Below are 22,991 nucleotides of genomic sequence, written 5' to 3'. Positions count from 1 at the left end.
ACTGTCATGTTTGTGGCACAACAATGAAACAGTACCAACTTAACCAAAAAGACGAGTGTCTCGATCAAGTATATTCAGCATTAGACAATGACTCTTAAATTGGAGCTTAGCGGAACGTTGTTCAGGGTTTTTCTTGCTTCTTTGTGCATGTTTTTCAAAATAGGAACAGTTGATACTGTGGAATCGGCCAGTTAACCAATAATAATAATCATCATAATAGTCATAATGACTTAATCTATATAGCGGTACATACAAAAAGCTTCTTATCATAGTTGGAAATTGACAGTTAATCATAAGAAGCTCTGAAAAAATGCGCTTTCGTCTTTTCTCGAAAAACAGAAACCAATGGACTCAATTCAAGGTCTATGAGTGAGACATTCTACAGCCTGGGGGCAGCGACTGAATAGACCCTGTCTCCATAAAATTTTAGGTGGGTCCTAGGTATTCACAAAAGTTATCCTCGAATCTCAATGGCTTGTGTCATCATGGCCATCACGACTCCTATGCTCCTTCTGTCTGGATTATACAAGTTTTGATTCTTTAAATTTTTGACTCGTATTTTCACTTGACGGAGCACAAAGCCATCACAAAGCCTTCATTTTTTCAATGTCAATATCAGAAGAGTAACAACAGTCGCTAATTCAGTTCTAGTTCCCTTTGATTTCTATAACGAAACTTCAAAAAATTACCTAATGTTTTGACTCTAAAAACGTTATCAGAAAAACAAATATTTCAAGTTTTAGTGTACAATGTAACGTAATGTTGATGATTCTAAAATGCTTCAAATATTGCTTTTATTTGTATTTTCTTAGCTTTTGTTAAAGTACACCTTGCACTGTTATTGATAAACATATTACACTTTAAACCATAAAAACACATTGTCAAGCCCAAGGTCCATTTGTAGATATGGCTCATCAGGTGATTATGTTACAAACTGAGTTTGTAGAAATACCAAATTTAAGGATAAGTAGGTGAGATTTCTTTTGTTTTATTCCCCCCTAGCCTCGGAGCCATGTTAGAATCTTGATATATCAAAAGTGACGTATTGGATCACTTGTGATCATTGGTTTGCAGGCTACAAGAGGACTCCTTACAGCTTTATTTACTTATAAATGATTAAAATCTTTGATACATTAAAGTTTTCGGTTATTCCCAATTTGAATGCGATGGGGAACGAAATCAAGAAACCGAGACCGTTCTTTTGGCTCGTTCTGCGGCTATGGCGTCCAGCTCGTGTAAGGTTTTTAATTTAGAGGTGAGTTTGTCCATATCTTTGGGTGCACGCCCCAGGTACTGAAGAATCTGCAGGTAGCTTTCCACCATCCACGCTCTGAGACTCATGGCTCTAGTGACAACAAGAAATTTGTTAGTGACAGGCTCAAACGATTCACCTTCGTTTCACCCTTTACACCCTAACATCAGGATGCATATTCTCCATACTGCTCTCTATACATTTCCTAAGATGATGACAGGGAGAATTTGTTTAACAATCAAGAGCTTCTTCAGTTGGTGATCATTTCCTTTCTTCTCATGACCTTAATGTTTGATTCAGGGTCAATAATGTGAGGAGAAATTAGATGTTAGTCATTCTTAAGGGTCAAAGGGTTAATAATCAGCACGGATTAGTTTAGGAACGATTTTCGTTTTAAAACCGAATTCTCTGCATCAGATAACTGAATGAACAAATAGATAAATAAAAAGATGAATAAATAAAGGAAAAGATAAACTAATCAATTAATTGAATAGGCTTTAATAAAAAACATTTCAACCCTAAGCGCGGTTAGACGTGTCGATGTCGTCCTAAACATCACCATCAAGAAAGTTAGAGTCGCACTCAGAGTAGTGACAAATGAGTGTAAGAGATAAAATGAGCTCAATATTAGCATGATTATGTGAAGAGAGGATGATTACAGCTAACCATGGACAGAGGTTTCAATGAAAGCTGGTTATCGGCGGTGTCTCTCTCCTCATATAAAACCTCTTACCGCCGTCTGTTTAGCCTGAGAGCAGGCTCTTGTGTTTGGGTTTGTTTAGAAACTTTCAGGGAGAGGAATCGAACCTCAGACCGTCGGATTCCGTTTTCCGATGCTCTACCACTGAGCCACAGAGACTCAACAGTGAGCGAAGTCTATAACGAATTTATATGACACGCGTCCTGCATACTGTTAGGATCAGCAATGGCGATAGCGTCATGTATGTAAATAAATAAGAGAGATGGTAAGTTTAGAGCTCGGTAATGAAATAGAGAAAGATGTTTTACGTATAGTCACGAGCATCGGACAAAGAAAAAACTCTGAGTTCCCACGAGGAGTCGAACCTCAGACCTTCGTATTCCACACTCCGATGCTCTACCAATGATGAGCCACACGTTGAGCGAGGTCTATTACGAAGTTCATACTCGGACACGCGTCCAGCGTACTGCTAGGATCAGCAATTCAATAGCGTCATGTTTGTAAATGGAATCAAAGAGATGGCAAGTTTTGAACTCGGTAAAGAAATAGAGAAAGGTGTTTTTCGTCGTGTCACGAGCGTGGGACTAAGAAAAATTCTGAGTTGTCTGAGGACGTATGACTCAAGGACCATAGACTATATACTATGCTTTATATGGCCGTAAATTCCCGCAATGGCGCTGCAAAAAAAGGTCCAAAATTGGTGTCCGATAGGTCGCGAATGAAAATCTTTGAAATTTTCCAAAATTTGACCCATAGTAATACTGGTAGATTAACTGGAAATCTCTTTTCTCGCATTCGAAGTATTTCCATAAAAACCTATCAAAAAGTGAAAAAGGTAAAAACAAAACAGTAGCCTAGGGGAGAGGGGAGGGGGCAGGGGAAAGGGAAGGATATAGAATGTGGTTCTACAGGAAAAAGCTTGAATCTCTAAAACATCCCATCGGTTCTCGAAGCGGAGGTGGGTGGGGTTTGATCCTTATCAAGGGCTCCGATATTTTTATCTGTCCAACGTCCACGATTAATAAAGCTGTACAGAAATTTCAGTATTTGCATTTCGGTCTGTTAAATTTAAGGAAATCTACAAATTATGACAGTTTGCTACAGTAAAAATACATCAAAAAGTCAACAAAGGAAATTAGAGGAAGTGCCCTGCTAAAAAATGGTGCCATTAACAGGAAAACGTGCCAAAAAATCTGCGGCAAGAATAAATTATTTCGAAGTGAAATAACACTATCCACACCTGAACACAAGCAGCATGCTCCGTGGAAGCTGTTTTAGAATTATTACTTTCTCGAAGTGTCCTTCAGCTTTGTCGTGATTGTCAAATCCTCCTCAGTCACTCTTAAAGATCATCTGTACATAATGCTTCATAATGCTTCATAATGAGTTTGAAAAAATACCAAATGTAACCAGTAAGAGTAGGCGAGAACACAATAGAATAACAATAAAACATGAGTTCAGGGGTGAATATCATTTGCTATGTGTTGAGATATTTCTCTTAATTAGGTGGAAAAATCACTATTAGGGTTCCCTCGCCGCCTAATAACAAGCCGATGGCAATCAAGAGATAACTGAATTTTCCCGTCAAGTAGATCAGGAGTAGACCATAATCTAAACAAGAAGAATATGACGACTGACATCTGACGCCCGAGGGAATTCATTTTATTATTACTAACTGTTATTTTTTTTTTTATACTTTTTTGGTCGTTAGGTTCGTTTCGTTTCGATCGTTTTATTTTGGTCATTTCAACTTACGCGTCCATATTACGTTTTAATTAGAATTTGCTCGCGTACGCCCTAATTTTGAAATTGTAACAATTCACGGCAATTTCATGAGATCAGCTTATTAAACTCAAATGTCTTAGCTTTCGCAGTCTGTCTTTCGGAGAATTCTGGCTCGGGCACATTATAGGTGCATCGATTTATCCACGGTGTAGGCGCAGCCTAGAAACTTCTTTCCTAGAAAAATCAAGATTTCCGGCCTCAACATTCAGTGTAAACAAAACTACCTCTTTCAACACTGCGGAAAGCCGCTCAAAATCTTCGGGGAAGCAAATTATTGTACAGAACTGTTGCTTCTGTCTAGCTTATCGGGTAGCTTTAATTTGTCGAGAGCATTTTTTGCAAGATACTTTCTAACTTGGAAAAAGCATAACCATATATATAACACCGCAGTTAACACCGGAGGAAAATGCGACATATTGTGTAGTTCTAAAAATTTATATTTTCATAAATTTTTTTTTGAAAGTCATAACACCTCAGTTACCTCCAAGGAAAATAGGAAAACATTGTGTAGTTCTAAAACTTCTTACATGTCCCGCTGAAAGTGTTTTGACCAAATAATTTGCAGCTTTGTTTAAGAGTTAGACTTGCCATATAAGTTTTTCAAAACATTCTCTGTTTTTCATTGAAGTATTTCGTTGACTGTCAGATCCAGTGGTACTGAGATGTGAGATCAGTCATTTAGATTTAAACACAAAAGCTATGAGCTGATGACTAACAACAATCAGTACAGCTGGACAGGAAGAATGGCTGTGGCGTATAGAGCAGCAATTCTGTTTTGTAACCATAGTTACAGAAGCTCAAACAGTTCTATAAATTAAAGGAAAGCACGACACCATAAAGTTTTCACTATTGATACCCCCAGGAACAAAATCAAGTAAGAAAAGCACTTTTTCGCTTAGGAAGTAAGAAATATCTCTGTGAGCTACTTATCTATATATCTTGGACCAAGCCTTTCTTGCTCAGACCAATTGCGCTGATAGCAGAAATGATCGAGAAAACTTTTGTGTAAAAATTCTGTCAACTCAGCCACACGATGTTTCACATTCTGTCAAAGTTGTTTCAAATTTGTTTTTTTTTTATAGGTTGAAGCTCTCAAATACCATCCGAAAGTCATAGAATGCTTACGACCAGTTTAACTGAGATAAAATCGGATGATGTTTAATGCTACCATACTCAACTACCATTAGCAAAACGAGCCATAAAAAAATTAGACCTCTGTGCCTTAAGGTTGCTACAAAGTTAATTTTTATTTTAATAATGTGCAATGCAGTTCTATCGTACTGGGGAATGTTCTGAGATAAAAAAAAAGATAAATTGTTAAAAGTTTGAATTTCAGAAGTGATCTGACATCTTTGTTGGGAGCAAATCTGCAAAAATTTGTTTCTTGCTCTTAACTTGATTGCCGCATGTTCAAAGGTAAACAGGTTGAAAATAAACATATTGATAAACTCCTGTCACCTCCGTAAGTGTGATGTGCTCTATTACGTTTTTCTCCGATGCTTATCAGAATAAGATAAAATTTACAACGTAGAGTGAGAATTTTAAAATACTCCAACACAGATAAATTGCGTTACGGCGGTCTATAATTTTCCTCTTTTTGCGCCTTTTGCAGCCGTTAACACATCTTCTAAAATGGATATTTAATATGAAGAAATTCAAACTAAGTTTTTTTTTTATGTAAGGGATGAAACAAGCCTTTTAGCATAAAGACGTGTTTTAGACCAATAACATAACTGAACGAAGTATTTGCCTTTGAAATTTTGTGATAATTAAGAGTTCCTTTAAGTAGATAAAGTTGGCAAATAAATGCCGAACACCTGCCTAACATTTGTCTACATTCAAATTTACGGGAAAACAGGACGATTTATAATTTTGGGACGCTCACTATCATATTTTTACCTTGAATTTACAATTATTTATTTACAGCGATGCAGTTCAAGTTTCCATTTAAACCGATTATTAGTATTCTATATATCTTCCGCCATGTTTCTGTTGCACGGGTGAGTATAAATCCCTTTTTAAATTTCTTGCGTCTCATCTTTCTGGTGTCGTTTCCTCAAAACCATTATACAAACTATATATGCTACCTGCTGATCAAAGCAGTTAATCTTTAAGAAGACAATCTTTATCTACGGTAACTCAAAATGTCTACTATTATGAAATAGACGATACAAAAAAAGTCAATTTTCAAAAATACGTGATCACATGCGCATCAATGGTTCAAAATGATGAATTAAAACAAACAATTCACAGATATCGTGGTGTGGTAATGAATGCTGTGAGAAAAATTCTTGATATTTTCCCTAACATTTTTTTTCCGCTCGTTAATTCACTATCAAAGATTAATTTTTGTTAAGTTGAATTTTCAAGAGATGACAATCCCCTTTAGGGAAAATTCCTCAGAGTTCTCATGCAGTAAAGTTTTAAAATAAAGCGGTTTAATGTGCCTTTTTCATCAGCGAAAATAAGAAAGTACCTCGAATGAATGGAAACTAAACGATATATTTGTTTTGCCTACCACAGACGACGACTGTCGAAACATCATATTCAAGGACCCAATACCGAACATGGCCATGAGAAATCACGCCATCAAAAGTGTAGAGGTGCCCAACGAAGGAAGTTGCAGAGTAATGTGTTATATGGAGCCCAATTGTGTGTCCATCAATATTGGACCTGTTGCAGGAGGAAACCAAAAATGCGAGTTGAATAACGCCACGGTGGAAAACCATGCTCCATTTCTTCTCGTGAAAAATCCGGGTTACACATATCTTGCAATCGAGGTAATACTTCACATTCTTACGAAACTAAGGTGGTAAAAGAGATTCTTTCGTTTTCTTGGGCTAAAGTGATCTTATCCTTGAAATAGAAAGATCTGCACTTTACTTTATTTTGTAAACAGAATCCTTGCAGCAGTAGCCCATGCTCAAACAGTGGCACCTGTCAAGCTGGATTTACCTATAAAGGTTTTCGTTGTGTCTGTTGGGAAAGATTCACTGAAATGGCTGCACTGTGTGGGTCAGTCTCTCGTGTAGTAAGCGAGGAGTTACTCACTAAAGTCTGGACTCCAAGAAAACAAATATTAAGCGCTTAGGCGAAAAGCCTATTACTGTAACTTTAAATGAATATAGCTGGGAGATATTAAGGAAGAAATGGTATTATTAACCATCGTAATTACTATCGTATTTATCTGATGTTCTTGAAATGCATTGATTAAGCAGATGAACTTTTAAGTTTCAGTCACCGTACGGCCACCTGGAGGTGGGCAATATTTTCACATTGAATCTCTTCATGTTTTGCGCAAATATTAGTGACATGAGTAATTTTCTTTGTCAGGAACTACTCCTGATTCTCTTTCTTACCATCGTGATCGTCCATGGAGCACGCAAGATCAAGATAATGATGAGAATATACGGGATAATTGTGCCATTTTGTACAAAGGATATCTTCGTGGAAATCACCCCTCCAACGCTGATGGAGTGAACTGGGCTGCGTGGAAGGGAAATCACCACTCGCTGAAGAGGATCGAGATGAAAATAAGACCAGTAGATTTCTGACTTCAATTCATGACTAACTATTCCCATAGTCTTTGGCCAACAGCATAACTTTAACACAGTTGAAGTTTAAAAGAATTGATTGATTCGAACAAATCTGTTTAATAGTCTCAAATGCGTGGCTTATTTTCCGTGTAAATCATGTAGTTCAAACAAAGTATTGTAAATTTTGGTAGTTTTAATTGCTTCCTTGCGTTTTTTATTGTTTTCGTCTGAGTTTCGGTGTTTGCGTTTTGCCTTTGGTGCTGGATGGCGGTTTCTATTACGTTTTCAGTTCAGGAAAAATTGATTCCGTAGAGTGGTTCATTTACCTGATACGGGCGATTCGATTACCTTTGACATGCTTCTGAACTTTTATGAACGCTGTGTAGTATTAACTCGTGTTTGTATTGCTATATGGTAGATGAAAAAAAGTCGCTGATGTAACGATTTTACATTCTCGTTTAAAGTTAACAAAAAGTTAGCGGACGCGCACTAACTTTTTATTTACTACTTTAACGAAACACAAAACAAAACGGGGTATTTTAAAGTATTTCAAGAATTCAGCCAAAAAAGTAGATATTTCAAGTTTCATATTCTTTTGATTTCAATAGGCTGTATCAAATATTGCTTGCATTTATTTCCTTGCTTCTTTTTCAAGTTATTAAACATTCAACTCACTATCTCTTTTCTGATTAACCGAGAGCATACAGTAAATTTTCTGCATCAGCCGTCGGCTTCGGCTGATAACGCCTGCCTATATACCTCGATTATTCTGGATGTCAAAATACTTCATCCAATGATTGTTTAGAAACAGCTCGCAATGTTATTGATCGAGATATCCCACTATAATTATAAAAAACACATCTTCATGCTCAAGGTCATTGTTTGTGTCGAGGCTAATCTGTTCATAATACTTCATAATGACTTTGAAAAATACCAAATGTAACTAGTAAGAGTAGACGAGAATACAATGGAATAACAGTAGAACACGAGTTAAGGAGTAAATATCATCTGCTATATGTTGAGATATTTCTCTTAATTAGGTGGAAAAGTCACAAAACTAATGGAATCTCCTGAAGCCTATTGATGTGAATCGTAGAAAGGAGGACAAATCAGTTGACAAGTATATAGAGTGATAACCAGAAACTTTATCATTACAACTCTTGCAAATTAAACAACGCCTTTTCCGAATAGTCGTAACAAGCTAGCTTTTCAAGTTCATCGCAAGTCGAATGTCGATTAATCACATCCTGCTTTCTTACTTGGTGGTATTACGCGGAGAGAAAGATTTCATGAGTTTATGTAATATTTAGTTTCTACAGGTCCATTTTTTGCACGAGGGTCAAAGTATTCACAAGAGCTACGTCGATTGAAGATGAAAATAATATCATCAATAACGCTCTGTTTGGAGGCGTTCGGAATGATAGCCTTAGAAACCCTTACGGGGAATAATTTGCATTTTCAACACAGTTGATAGAACTAAGTTATCTTGTCGTTAATAACAGTCTGTTTTGACAAGAGTACAAGACCGAAAATTGGGTTTTCGCGCACGGTGAGAAGTATCGTACAGCGCTTACTTGTAACAGTATATCACATTCTCTGTAACACCGTATATTTTATCATCACGCTGGCCTATGGCTTCCTGAGTAAAAAAAACCTCAAAGTCGACATGTTTCCCTTGCATTTTATCGCCATTTTCCCCAAGTTTGTGAGCACTTTCTGTTAGGTTACCGGTTACCTCGCCACCAGGGAGACTCGCCACCAGCGAACTCGCCACCAAGGAACGATCTCGCCACCAACGTACTCGCCACCAAGCGAAGTCTTCTCGCCACCAACCACCAATAAAGAGATAAACTAGAATAAAGTAGTCGAGGAGAGTAGGATGTTCCAACGAGCACAATTCAAATCGGCCGATACGTTTGTGCGCTTGTCTGTATTTAAATTATGACCTTCAGCGACGTGTTAGATGTGTTCCGTTCCTAACTCATTGACATTGAAACGTATCGTTTTTGGCTTTTGCACGTAAGCGAGGAGAAATTGCAAAACTCGATGCGAGGAATAAAAACTTACTTCGGTTTCGAACGTGCTATCGACAACATACATTTATAAAGTTTGAGTACAGACAAGCGAACAAACTTATCGGTTTCGAACGTGCTTTCGACAACATACGTTTATAAAGTTTGAGTACAGACAAGCGAAGAAACTTATCAGCCGAACATCCTACTCTCCTCGACTAATCTCTCTTTATTGGTGGTTGGTGGCGAGAAGACTTCGCTTGGTGGCGAGTACGTTGGTGGCGAGATCGTTCCTTGGTGGCGAGTTCGCTGGTGGCGAGTCTGCTTGGTGGCGAGGTAACTGGATACCTTCTGTTAAGATCACTTTTTGTTAAGATCACTTTTGTAAGCGGACAGATATTGAGTCAAAATGTTGAATTTGTGATGATGTCGTTAATAATTTCGGCATGTGCTAAAACCTGAAACAGCAAAACGAAACTACCAAAACGTAATGACCGTTAAGACTAAAACAAAACCACTACAGTGATCCAGACGAGTGGACGATGAAAAGTCGCGCAAAATGTAGACTTCACTTCAGATATTCTCTCGTATTTAAGGATTTTACATATCAAGGGCGTCTCACGAAACTTAATTTTTTTCCACCACGCGAGCAGCTGAAACTACAATTTGACACTAACATGTAATCTCCAGTTCGGAACGCCAGCCTCATTGAATACCCAAGCGTATACGGATAGGAGAGGAAGAAACAGATTACGGTATTCATTGACAACGTCTATGTCCGTGACTCTTTTATTGATTGTTTTTTCTAACTAAGGTTCCCTCGAAGCCTAAAGCTAAGTCGATGGCAATCAAGAGATAACTGAATTTCCCCGTGAAGTAGATCAGGAGAAGACCATAAGGGCATTCATTTTATTACTACTGACTGTTATATTTCAACGTCCTATTTTTGAAAATGTAACAATTCACGGCAATTTCATGTGATCAGCCTATTAATTAGAATTCTCAGACACATCACAGGTGCATCGATTTATCCACGGTGTAGGCGGAGCCAAGAAACTGCTTTCCTAGGAAAACCAAGGTTTCCGGCTTCAACATTCAGCGTAAACAACATTACCTCTTACAACACTGCAAAAAGCCGCTCAAAATCTTTAGGGATACAAATTATTGTACAGTACTGTTGCTTCTGTCTAACTTATCGGGGAATTTTTAATTTGTCGAGAGCATTTAAGATACTTTCTAAATTGGAAAAAATATAACCGCATATATAACACCGCAGTTAACACCGGAGGAAAATGCGACATGTTGTATAGTTTTAAAATTTATATTTTCATAAATTTTTATTTGAAAGACATAAAACTGGTCATAACACCTTAGTTACCTCCAGGGAAAATAGGAAAACATTGTGTAGTTCTAAAACTTCTTACATGTCCCTGAGAGTGTTTTGATCAAATAATTTGCAGCTTTGTTTAATAGTTAGACTTGCCATATAAGTTTTTCAAAACATTCTCTGTTTTTCATTAAAGTATTTCATTGACTGTCATATCCAGTGGTACTGAGATGTGAGATCAGTCATTTAGATTTAAACACAAAAGCTATGAGCTGATGACTATCGACAATTAGAACAGCTGGATAGGAAGAATGACTGTGGCGTATAGAACAGCGGTTTTGTATAGGTAATCACATGAGGCCAAGTACTATTAAGGATTAATTGCACGAGCTTCGCGACTTGGGCAATTTTGGAAAATTTTGAAAACTCAAGTGCAATTAATCCTTAATAGTACGAGGTCTCATGGGATTACTTGTTTATCAATAAAGGGCAAAATTATGCAACGGATTAGCCAATCATTAACAGGTAATCATGCCCTCTCTTGATTACCAAAAAGGTATCCAGTCACCTCGCCACCAAGCAGACTCGCCACCAGTGAACTCGCCACCAAGGAACGATCTCGCCACCAACGTACTCGCCACCAAGCGAAGTCTTCTCGCCACCAACCACCAATAAAGAGATTAGTCGAGGACAGTAGGATGTTCGGCTGATAAGTCTGTACTCAAACTTTATAAACGTATGTTGTCGAAAGCACGTTCGAAACCGATAAGTTTGTTCGCTTGTCTGTACTCAAACTTTATAAACGTATGTTGTCGAAAGCACGTTCGAAACCGATAAGTTTGTTCGCTTGTCTGTACTCAAACTTTATAAACATATGTTGTCGAAAGCACGTTCGAAACCGATAAGTTTAGTTTTAATACAACTGCTATCGAGTTTCATTTCATCACTTATTTCTTCCCATGAAGTTTCATTTTCTCTCAAGTAAGTTTTTATTCCTCGCATCGAGTTTTTCAATTTCTCCTCGCTTACGTGCAAAAGACAAACACGATACGTTTCGATGTCAATGAGTTAGGAACGGAACACATCTAACACGTCGCTGAAGGTCATAATTTAAATACAGACAAGCGCACAAACGTATCGGCTGATTTGAATTGTGCTCGTTCGAACATCCTACTCTCCTCGACTACTTTATTCTAGTTTATCTCTTTATTGGTGGTTGGTGGCGAGAAGACTTCGCTTGGTGGCGAGTACGTTGGTGGCGAGATCGTTCCTTGGTGGCGAGTTCGCTGGTGGCGAGTCTGCTTGGTGGCGAGGTGACCGGTAACCACTAAAAATGCCCTCGATTAAGAAAAAATGCCCTCTCTCTCAACCAATCAGCGCTCAGTAATTTTGCCCTTTATTAATAAGCGTTGTAAACATAGTTACAGAAGCTCAAACAGTTCTATAAATCAAAGGAAAGCACGCCACCATAAAGTTTTGACTATTGATAATCTCAGGAACAAAACCAAGTGCGAAAGACACTTTTTCGCTCAGAAGGTAAGAAATATCTCTGTGAGCTACTTATCTATATATCTTGGACCGAGCCTTTCTTGCTCGGACCAATTGCGTTGATAGCAGAAATGATCGAGAAAACTTTTGTGTACAATTCTGTCAATTCAGCCACACGATGTTTCACATTCTGTCAAAGTTGTTTCAAATTGTTGTTTTTTTTATAGGTTGAAGCTCTCAAATACCATCCGAAAGTCAGAATTCTTGCGACCAGTCTAACTAAGATGAAATCGGGTGATGCTTAATGCTAACTACCATGCTCGACTACCATTAGCAAAACGAGCCATAAGAAACTTAGGCCTCTGTACCTTAAGGTTGCTACAAAGTTAATTTTCATTTTAATAATGTGCAATGCTGTTCTATCGTATTGGAGAATGTTTTGAGATGAAAAAGGATAAATTGTTAAAGTTTGTATTTTAGAAGTGATCTGACATCTTTGTCGGTAGCAAATTAACACACCTTCGAAAATGAATATTTAATAAGAAGAAATTCAAACTAAGTTTTTTTTTGTGCAAGGGATGAAACAAGCCTGTTAGCATAGAAAAGTGTTTTAGAACAATTACATGACTGAAAGAAGTATTTGCCTTTGATCTAGATGTTGGGCTAGTTAAGAGTTTCTTTAAGTAGACAAAGCTGGCAAATAAATGCCGAACACCTGTCTTACATTTGTCTACATTCAAATTTATAGGAAAACAAGATGATTTATATTTTGGGACGCTCACTATCATATTTTTACCTTGAATTTACAATTATTTATTTATAGCGATGCCGTTCAAGTTTTCTATTCAACCGATCATTAATATTCTCTATATCTTCCATGGAATTATTCTCCCACCATGTTTCTGTTGCACAGGTGAGTATAAATCCCTTTTTGAATTTCTTGCGTTTTATCTTTCTGGTGTCGTTTCCTCAAAACCATTACACAAACTATATATGCTACCTGCTTATCAGAGCAAATAATCTTTAGGCAGACAATCTTAACTTTATCTAACTATTATGACTACTATTATGGAATAGACGATACAAAAAAAGCCAAATTTCAAAAAGACCCCATTACATGCGCATCAGTGGTTCAAAATGATGAATTTAAGCAAACGATTCACAGATATCGTGGTGTGGTAATGAACGCTGTGAAAATACTCTTGATATTTTCCTTAATATTTTCTTTCCGCGCGTTAATTCACAATCAATCACCTTTAGGGACCTCGAGTGAGTGGAAACTAAACGATATATTTGTTTTGCCTACCGCAGACGATGATTGTCGAAACATCATATTCAAGCACCCAATACCAAACATGACCATGAAAAATCACGCCATCATAAGTGTAGAGGTGCCCAACGAAGGAAGTTGCAAAGTAATGTGTTATTTGGAGCCTAATTGCGTGTCCATCAATATTGGACCTGTTGCAGGGGGAAACCAAAAATGCGAGTTGAATAACGCCACAGAGGAAAACCATGTTCCATTTCCTCTCGTGAAAAGTCCGGGTTACACATATCTTGCAATCGAGGTAACATTTCACATTCTTACGAAACTACGGTGCCAGAAGATATTGTTTCGTTTTCTCAGGCTAAAGACATAACATAAGGAAGACCTGCACTATAGCTTACTTTGTTTTGTCAACAGAATCCATGCAGCAGCAGCCCATGCTTAAACAATGGTACCTGTCAAGCTGGATTCACCAATAAAGGATTTCGTTGTGTCTGTCAGGAAAAATTCACTGGAGAAACCTGCCAAGTTGAAGGTAAAATGGCTGGATTCTGTAGACCAGTCTCTCGTGTAGTACGCGAGGAGTTACTCACTAAAGTTTCAAAATTGACTTCAAGAAAAAAATATTAACCACTGAATGAAAGCTAAAAAGGAAAAGCCACGTACGGTCACTTTAAACGAATATAGCTGGTAGATATTAAGGAAGAATAAATGGTATTTGTTAATGTTCAGAATCAAGTTTTATCAGCCAGATGAATAGTCAGGAAAGCAATAATATCAATATCCAAACAATTTAAAGTAGGGGTGTTGTTTTGTTTTTTGTTTTTAACTGATTTTCAGTCAAAAGAAACTGCGCAGAAATCTACAAATCCGCGGGTAAATCAGCTGACGGTGTCTACGCCATTAAACCTGATAATTTGCCTGCCTTTGATGTATTCTGTGACCAAACAACGGAGGGTGGAGGATGGACTGTGTTCCAGAAGAGACTGGACGGCTCGGTTGATTTCTACCGCTACTGGAACGACTACAAACGTGGCTTTGGTGACCTGTGTGGTGAGTTTTGGCTCGGACTGGACAAAATTCACCGCTTGACCTCAGATGATAATAACACGCTGCGTGTGGATTTTGAAGACTTTGAAGGAAACACAGCTTATGCTGAGTATAACTTGTTTAGTGTTATGAGTGGGAAAGACAAGTACAAGCTGATCCTTGGTTCTTATTCAGGTAGAACTGTCATTTTGTCTCCTCTATTCTAGTCATTCTAAGAAGTTAGGTGTCGGGGAGGAGGGGGAGAGAGCTAAGTAATGTAAGTATGCTTAAAATCTTTTACATCAATAGCTTTGGAAGACAAAGAAGTAACCTCAGCTCATCGCCATGCAATCCTGGACAGCGCATACCGGACGTTGATTAGTCCAAATCTATTCGTCGGTGGATCTTTCGCGGTTAACCTGACCAACTAATCCAAATCGGAGGAGTGTCTCGGCGAACATATTTTTTGTAATCATTATATTGAGTATTTTAATCCCTACAATCATCGACAAGAATCATAGATATTACTAAGAATGCTTTTAATCCATATTATCATTGTTAAATTATACTTATCTTATATTTTAAGATTTATTTTGAATTACGAACGGCTCATTGTTGGTCAAACGTAATACTCATAGTGCGGCTCATTTTGTCAGGAAATTCTGGTGACTCTCTTACCAAGCATCGCGATATGCCATTCACCACTAGAGATCAAGATAATGACATTCAGAGGGATCACAACTGCGCCATTAAGTTCAAAGGAGCCTGGTGGTACAGGAAGTGTCACCGCTCAAATCTCAATGGCTTGTATCTTCGTGGCAATCACTCCTCTTTTGCTGACGGAGTGAACTGGAAAGACTGGAAAGGACATCATTACTCCCTCAAGAGAACCGAGATGAAAATAAGACCAAAGGATTTCTGAACTGTCATGTTTGTGGCACAACAAACAGCAGCAACTTAACAAAAAAACCGAGTGTCTCGATCAGGTATATTCAGCATTAAACAATCACTCTTAAATTGGAGCTTAGCGGAGCGTTGTTCGGGGTTTTTCTTGCTTCTTTGTGCGTGTTTTTCAAAATAGGAACAGTTGATTCTGTAGAATTGGCCAGTTAACTAATAATAATAATAATCATCATAATAGTAATAATGACTTAATCCATATAGCATACATATATACAAAAAGCTTCTTATCCTATTTGGAAATTGACAGTTAATCATAAGAAGCTCTGAAAAATTGCGCTTTCGTCTTTTCTCGAAAAACAGAAACCAATGGACTCAATTCAAGGTCTATGAGTGAGACATTCTACAGCCTGGGGGCAGTGACTGAATAGACCCTGTCTCCATAACATTTTGGGTGGGTCCTAGGTATTCAAAAAAGTTATTCTCGAATCTCAATGGCTTGTGTCATCATGGCCATCACCACTCCTATGCTCCTTCTGTCTGGGTTATACAAGTTTTGATTCTTTAAATTTTTTACTCATATTTTCACTTGACGGAACACAAAGCCATCACAAAGCCTTCATTTTTTCAATGTCAATATCAGAAGAGTAACCACAGTCGCTAATTCAGTTCTAGTTCCCTTTGATTTCTATAACGAAACTCCAAACAATTACCCAATGTTTTGACTCTAAAGAACGCTATCAGAAAAACAAATATTTCAAGTTTTAGTGTACAATGTAACGTAATGTTGATGATTCTAAAATGCTTCAAATATTGCTTTTATTTGTATTTTCTTAGCTTTTGTTAAAGTACACCTTGCACTGTTATTGATAAACATATTACACTTTAAACCATAAAAACACATTGTCAAGCCCAAGGTCCATTTTGTAGATATGGCTCATCAGGTGATTATGTTACAAACTGAGTTTGTAGAAATACCAAATGTAAGGATGAGTAAGTGAAATTTCTTTTGTTTTATTCCCCCCTAGCCTCGGAGCCATGTTAGAATCTTGATATATCAAAAGTGGCGCATTGGATCACTTGTGATCATTGGTTTGCAGGCAAAAAGAGGACTCCTTACAGCTCTATTTTCTTAAGAAAGATTAAAATCTTTGATACATTAAAGTTTTCAGTTATTCCCAATTTGAATGCGATGGGGAACGAAATCAAGAAAACGAGACCATTCTTTTGGCTCGTTCTGCGGCTATGGCGTCCAACTCATGTAAGGTTTTTAATTTAGACGTGAGTTTGTCCATATCTTTAGGTGCACGCCCCAGGTACTGAAGAATCTGCAGGTAGCTTTCCACCATCCACGCTTTGAAACTCATGGCTCTAGTGACAACAAGAAATTTGTTAGTGACAGGCTCAAACGATTCACCTTCGTTTCACCCTTTACACCCTAACATCAGGATGCATATTCTCCATACTGCTCTCCTTACATTTCCTAAGATGATGACAGGGAGAATTTGTTTAACAATCAAGAGCTTCTTCAGTTGGTGATCATTTACTTTCTTCTCATGACCTTAATGTTTGATTCAGGAGCAATAATGTGAGGAGAAATTAGATGTTAGTCATTCTTAAGGGTCAAAGGGTTAATAATCAGCACGGATTAGTTTAGGAACGATTTTCGTTTTAAAACCGAATCTCTACGCCAGATAACTCAATGAACAAATAGATAAATAAATAGATAAAGAAATAAAGAAAAAGATAAACAGATAAATTAACTGAATAGGCTTTGAAAATACTTCAACAAAAATATCAAAAATTAGCGCGGTTAGACGTTTCGATGTCGTCCTAAACATCACCATCAAGAAAGTTAGAGTTGGAGTCGGAGTAGTGACAAATGAGTGTAAGAGATAAAATGAGCACAATGTTAGCATGATTATGTGAAGAGAGGATGATTACAGCTAACTATGGACAGGGGTTTCAATGAAAGCTGGTTACCGGCGGTGTCTCTCCTCAAATAAGACCAGTTACCGCCGTCTGTTTAGCCTGAGAGAGGGCTCTTGTCTTTGGGTTTGTTCAAAAACTATCAGATAGATAGATCAGATTAGACCTTCGGATTCCGTTTTCCGATGCTCTACCACTGAGCCACTGAGACTCGACGGTGAGCGAGGTCTATTACGGATTTATATGACACGGGACCAATTTACATTATCAACTCAGTTGATAGAACTTAGTTATCTTGTCGTTAATGACAGTCTGTTTTAACAAGAATACAAGACCGCAAATTAGGTTTTCGCGCACGATGAGAAGTATCGTGCTACACTTATTTGTAACAGTATATTACATTCTCTGTAACACTGCATATTATGTTCTTAGTCAGGCCAATGGCTTCCCTTGCATTTTATGACCATTTTCTCCAAGTTTCTGAGCACTTTCTAGTAAAATCGCTTTTGTCAGCGGAAAGATATTGAGTCAAAATGTTAAGTTTGTGATGATATCGTTAATGATTTCAGCATGTACTAGGACCCGAAACAGTAAAACGAAAGGACCAAAACTAAAACAAGCGAAACGGCCAAAACAAAACGACCTTTATTACCAAAACAAAACCGCTACAACGATCGAGCGGAGTGGAGGATGCAATGTCACGTAAAATGTATACTAAATTTCACTTCAGATATTCTCTCGCATTTAAGGGTTTTAGATATTAAAGCCGTCACACGAAACTTTATATTTATCTACCACGCGAGCAGCTGAAACTATAATTTGACGCTTTTTCAGGGTTTTAATTAATATCACTAGTATTCATGATATTATTTCTTCTTCGTGGTTGTCAAAGAAAATGAGAGTAATTTTGACAAAATTTTCCCCACGGTTAACTCCGGAGGAAAATGCGACACACTGTGTAGTTCTAAAAGTTCATATTTCCATAAATTTTCAATTTGAAAGACACAAAACCGATCATAACACTTTAATTATCTCCAGGGAAAATAGAACGATATAGTGTAATTCTAAAACTTCTTACATGTCCCGCTGAAAGTGTTTTGACCAAATAATTTGCAGCTTTATTTAAGAGTTAGACTTGCCATAAAAGTTTTTCAAAACATTCTACTGGATTTTCATCGAAGGATTTCATTGACTGTCATATCCAGTGGTACTAGGATGAGACCAGTCATTTAGATTAAAACACAGCAGCTATGATCTGATGTCTGACAACAATTAGAACAGCTGGACAGAAAGAATGGCTGTGGCGTATAGAGCAACAATTTTGTTTTGTAACCATAGTTACAGAAGCTCAAACAGTTCTATAAATTAAAGGAAAGCAGGACACCATAAAGGTTTCACTTTTGATAATCCTAGGAACAAAATCAAGTACGAAAAACACTTTTTCGCTCAGAAGGTAAGAAATATCTCTGTGAACTACTTATCTATATATCTTAGACTAAACCTTTATTGCTCAGACCAATTGCGCTGATTGCAGAAATGATGGAGGAGAGTTTTGTGTAAAATTCTGTCAATTCAGACACGCGATCTTTCGCATTCTGTCACATCCTCTTGGTCAAAGTTGTCACAAATTTGAAATTTTTAGGTTGAAGCTCTCAAATACCATCCGAAAGTCATAGAATGCTTACGACCAGTCTAACGAGCATGAAATCGGGTGATGTTTAATGATAACTACCATGCTCAACTACCATTAGTAAAACGAGCCATAAAAAACTTAGGCCTCTGTATTTAAAGTTGCTACAAAGTAACCTTTCATGTTAATAATGTGCCATGCCGTTTTATCGTATTGGAGAATTTTTTGAGATAAAAAAGGATAAATTGTTCAAAGTTTGTATTTCAGAAGTGACCTAACACCCTTGCCGGTAGCAAGTCTGCAAAAATTTGTTTCTTGGTCTTAACGTAATTGCCGCAAGTTCAAAGTTAAACAGGCTGAAAATAAACATATTGATAAACTCCTGTCACTTCTGATAAGTGTGATGTGCTCTATTTTGTTCTTCTCTGGTACTTTTGAAAATATTATGGCTTATCAGAATGAGATGAAATTTACAAGGTAGAGTAAGAATTTAAAAAATACTCCAATGCAGACAAAATGCGTTACACCGGTCTATTATATCTTCCTCTTTTTGCGGCTTTTGCAGCTGTTAACTCACCTTCGAGAATGAATATTTAATATGAAGAAATTCGTACTAAGTTTTCTTTGAGCAAGGGATGACACAGGCCTGTTAGCATAACAACGTGTTTTAGAACAATTACATAACTGAACAAGGTATTTGCCTTGAATTTACAATTATTTATTTATAGCGATGCAGTTCAAGTTTTCTCTTCAACCGATCATTGGTATTCTATATATCGTCCTTGGAATTATTCTCCCACCATGTTTCTGTTGCACTGGTGAGTATAAATCCCTTTTTGAATTTCTTGTGTTTTATCTTTCTGGCGTCGTTTCCTCAAAACCGTTACAAGAACTACATATGCTACCTGCTGATCAAAGCAAATAATCTTCAATCAGACAATTTTTATCCAACCCAAAATGTCTTCTATTACGAAATAGAAGATACAAAAACAGTCAAATTTCAAAAAGATCTCACCAACTGTGCATCAATGTTTCAAAATGACGAATTTAAACAAACGATTCACAGATATCGTGGTGTGGTAATGAACCCTGTGAAAATATTCTTGATACTGATTATTTTTAATATTTTCTTTGCGCTCATCAATTCACAATCAAAGATTAATTTTTGTTAATGAAAGCCTCCCTGTTAAGTTGAATTTTCAAGAGATGACAATCACCTTTACGGCAAATTCGTCAGGGTTCTCGTGCAGTAAAGTTTTGAAAGAAAGTGGTGTGGTGTGCCTTTTTCATCAATGCAAATAAAAAATTACTTCGAGTGAGTGGAAACTAAACGATATGTTTGTTTTGTCTACCACAGACGATGGTTGTCGAAACATTATATTCAAGGACCCAATACCGAACATGGCCATGAGAAATCACGCCATCAAAAGTGTAGAGGTGCCCAACGAAGGAAGTTGCAAAGTAATGTGTTATATGGAGCCTAATTGTGTGTCCATCAATATTGGACCTGTTGCAGGAGGAAACCAAAAATGCGAGTTGAATAACGCCACAGAGGAAAACCATGTTCCATTTCTTCTCGTGAAAAATCCGGGTTACACATATCTTGCAATTGAGGTAACATTTCACATTCTTACAAAACTACGGTGGTAGAAGATATTGTATCATTTTCTCATGGTAAAGTGATCTTATTCTTGGCATAAGGAAGATCTGCACACAAGTTTACTTTGTTTTGTCAACAGAATCCATGCAGCAGCAGCCCATGCTTAAACAATGGCACCTGTCAAGCTGGGTTTACCAATAAAGGATTTCGATGTGTCTGTCGGGAAAGATTCAGTGGAGAAACCTGCCAAGTTGAAGGTGAAATGGCTAAGATTGTGTGGGCCAGACTCTCGTGTAGTACGCAAGGAGTTACTCACCAAAGTCCCAAACTTGATTTCAAGAACAAGATATTAACCACTGAAATAAAGCTAAGAAGGAAAAGCCTATTGTTGTAACATTAAATAAATAAAGCTGGTGGATATTAAAGAAACAGTAATGGTACTTGTTAATGTTCAGAATCAAGTTTTATCACGCATAGCATTAGACAGGAAAGCAAGCAAAAAATATTTAATATCCAAACAATTTAAAGTGTTTTTTGTTTGTTTGTTTGTTTTTACTGATTTTCAGTCAAAAGAAACTGCGCAGAAATCTACAATTCCCCGGATAAATCAACTGACGGTGTGTACACCATTAAACCTAATAACTTTCCTGCCTTTGATGTATTCTGTGACCAAACGACAGCCGGTGGAGGATGGACTGTGTTCCAGAAAAGACTGAACGGCTCGGTTGATTTCTACCGCTACTGGAGCGACTACAAATGTGGTTTTGGTGACCTGTGTGGTGAATTTTGGCTCGGACTGGACAAGATTCACCACCTGACCTCAGATGATAACAACGTGCTGCGTGTAGACTTGGAAGACTTTGAAGGAAACACAGCTTATGCTGAGTATAACTTGTTTCGTGTTATGAGTGAAAAAGACAAGTACAAGCTGATCCTTGGGTCTTATTCAGGTAGAACTGTCATTTCGTCTCTTCTATTCTAGTCATTCTAAGAAGTGGGGGGGGGGAGGAGGAGGAGGAGGAGAGAGCTAAGTAATGTAAATATACTTACGCTAATATAATATAATTCAATAGCTTTGGAAGACAAAAAAGTAACCTCAGCTCATCGATATGCAATTCTGGACAGCACATACCGGACGTTAGTTAGTCCAAAGGTATTCACCGGTGGATCATGCGCAGTTAAACTGACGAACTAATCCAACTCTGATGAGTGTCTCGGCAAAGATAATTATTGGCATTATCATACTGAGTAATTCAATCTCTAGAATCTTTGACAGGAATCATTGCTAAGAATGCTTTTCATCCATATTATTATTGTTAAATTATACTTATCTGACATTTCAAGTTTTGTTCTGCCATACGAGCGGCTCATTGTTGGTCAAACGTAATACTCATACTGCTGCTCACTTTTTCAGGAAATTCTGGCAACTCTCTTGCTTTCCATCGCGGTATGCCATTCACCACTAGAGATCAAGATAGTGATAATTATGAGCATCACAACTGCGCCATTAAGTTCAAAGGAGCTTGGTGGTACAATAAGTGTCACCGCTCAAATCTCAATGGCTTGTATCTTCGTGGCAGTCACTCCTCTTATGCTGATGGAGTGAACTGGAAAGACTGGAAGGGTTATCATTACTCCCTCAAGAGAACCGAGATGAAAATAAGACCAAAGGATTTCTGAACTGTCATGTTTGTGGCACAACAAACAGCGCCAACTTAACAAAAAAACGAGTGTCTCGATCAAATATATTCAGCATTACACAATCACTCTTAAATCGGAGCTTAGCGAAACGTTGTTTAGGGTTTTTCTTCCTTCTTTGTACGTTTTTCAAAATAAGAATAATTGATTCTGTACAATCGGTCACTTAACCAATTATAATAATAATAATAATAATAATAATAGTAATAGTAATCATGACTTAATCTATTTAGCGGTACATACAGAAAGCTCCTTATCATAGTTGGACAGTTAACCATAAGTAACTCTGAAAAAATGCGTCTTTAATCTTTTCTCGAAAAACAGAAACTAATGAACTCAATTCAAGGTTTATGGGTGAGACATTATATAGCCTGGGCGTAGCGGCTGAAAAGACCCAGTCTCCATAAAAGTTTTAGGTAGGTTTGAGGAATTCACAAGAGTTATCCTCGAATCTCATGGGCTTGTGTCACCATGGCCAGCCTATACTCTTCCTATCTCGGTTATACAAATTTTGATTCTTTAAATTTTTGACTCGTATTTTCACTTGACGGAACACAAAGCAATCACACAGCCTTAATTTTTTCAAAGTCAATAGCAGAAGAGTAACCCAGTCGCTAATTTAGTTCTAGTACCCTTTGATTTCTATAACGAAACCCCAAACAATTACCCAATGTTTTGACTCTAAAGAACGCTAACAGAAAAACAAATATTTCAAGTTTTAGTGTACAATGTAACGTAATGTTGATGATTCTAAAATGCTTCAAATATTGCTTTTATTTGTATTTTCTTAGCTTTTGTTAAAGTAAACACCTTGCACTTTTATCGATAAACATATTGC

General features: G+C 37.4%; 2 protein-coding genes across 2 annotated transcripts; both read left to right on the top strand.

The window, feature by feature from the left end:
- The first annotated feature begins 13,518 nt into the window (after positions 1 to 13,518).
- Positions 13,519 to 15,405, top strand: LOC136279778 (microfibril-associated glycoprotein 4-like). Its single transcript, XM_066163963.1, has 4 exons — positions 13,519 to 13,668; positions 13,785 to 13,902; positions 14,208 to 14,591; positions 15,053 to 15,405. The coding sequence occupies exons 1-4, from the start codon at positions 13,519 to 13,521 to the stop codon at positions 15,316 to 15,318; spliced, it is 918 nt and encodes a 305-aa protein (XP_066020060.1). The 3' UTR covers positions 15,319 to 15,405.
- Positions 15,406 to 20,256: 4,851 nt separating this feature from the next.
- On the top strand, positions 20,257 to 22,141 carry LOC131780049 (microfibril-associated glycoprotein 4-like). The gene is made up of 5 exons (XM_066164107.1): positions 20,257 to 20,469; positions 20,595 to 20,712; positions 20,866 to 20,868; positions 21,022 to 21,405; positions 21,870 to 22,141. Exons 1-5 carry the CDS (start codon positions 20,257 to 20,259, stop codon positions 22,133 to 22,135), a joined length of 984 nt encoding a protein of 327 aa, XP_066020204.1. The 3' UTR covers positions 22,136 to 22,141.
- The last annotated feature ends 850 nt before the right edge of the window (positions 22,142 to 22,991 follow it).

Source organism: Pocillopora verrucosa, chromosome 3 (genome assembly GCF_036669915.1).
Source record: "Pocillopora verrucosa isolate sample1 chromosome 3, ASM3666991v2, whole genome shotgun sequence".
In the NCBI taxonomy this organism is placed as follows: Eukaryota; Metazoa; Cnidaria; class Anthozoa; order Scleractinia; family Pocilloporidae; genus Pocillopora; species Pocillopora verrucosa.
This window is presented reverse-complemented; position numbering and strand designations above follow the sequence as displayed.

Coding starts and splice junctions, on each gene's coding strand:
- LOC131780049 (XM_066164107.1), top strand. CDS start 20,257: ATGGCCATGAGAAATCACGCCATCAAAAGTGTAGAGGTGCCCAACGAA. Junction 20,470..20,594: donor ACACATATCTTGCAATTGAG/GTAACATTTCAC, acceptor TTTTGTCAACAG/AATCCATGCAGCAGCAGCCC. Junction 21,406..21,869: donor GATCCTTGGGTCTTATTCAG/GTAGAACTGTCA, acceptor TCACTTTTTCAG/GAAATTCTGGCAACTCTCTT.
- LOC136279778 (XM_066163963.1), top strand. CDS start 13,519: ATGTGTTATTTGGAGCCTAATTGCGTGTCCATCAATATTGGACCTGTT. Junction 13,669..13,784: donor ACACATATCTTGCAATCGAG/GTAACATTTCAC, acceptor TTTTGTCAACAG/AATCCATGCAGCAGCAGCCC. Junction 13,903..14,207: donor AGAAACCTGCCAAGTTGAAG/GTAAAATGGCTG, acceptor ACTGATTTTCAG/TCAAAAGAAACTGCGCAGAA.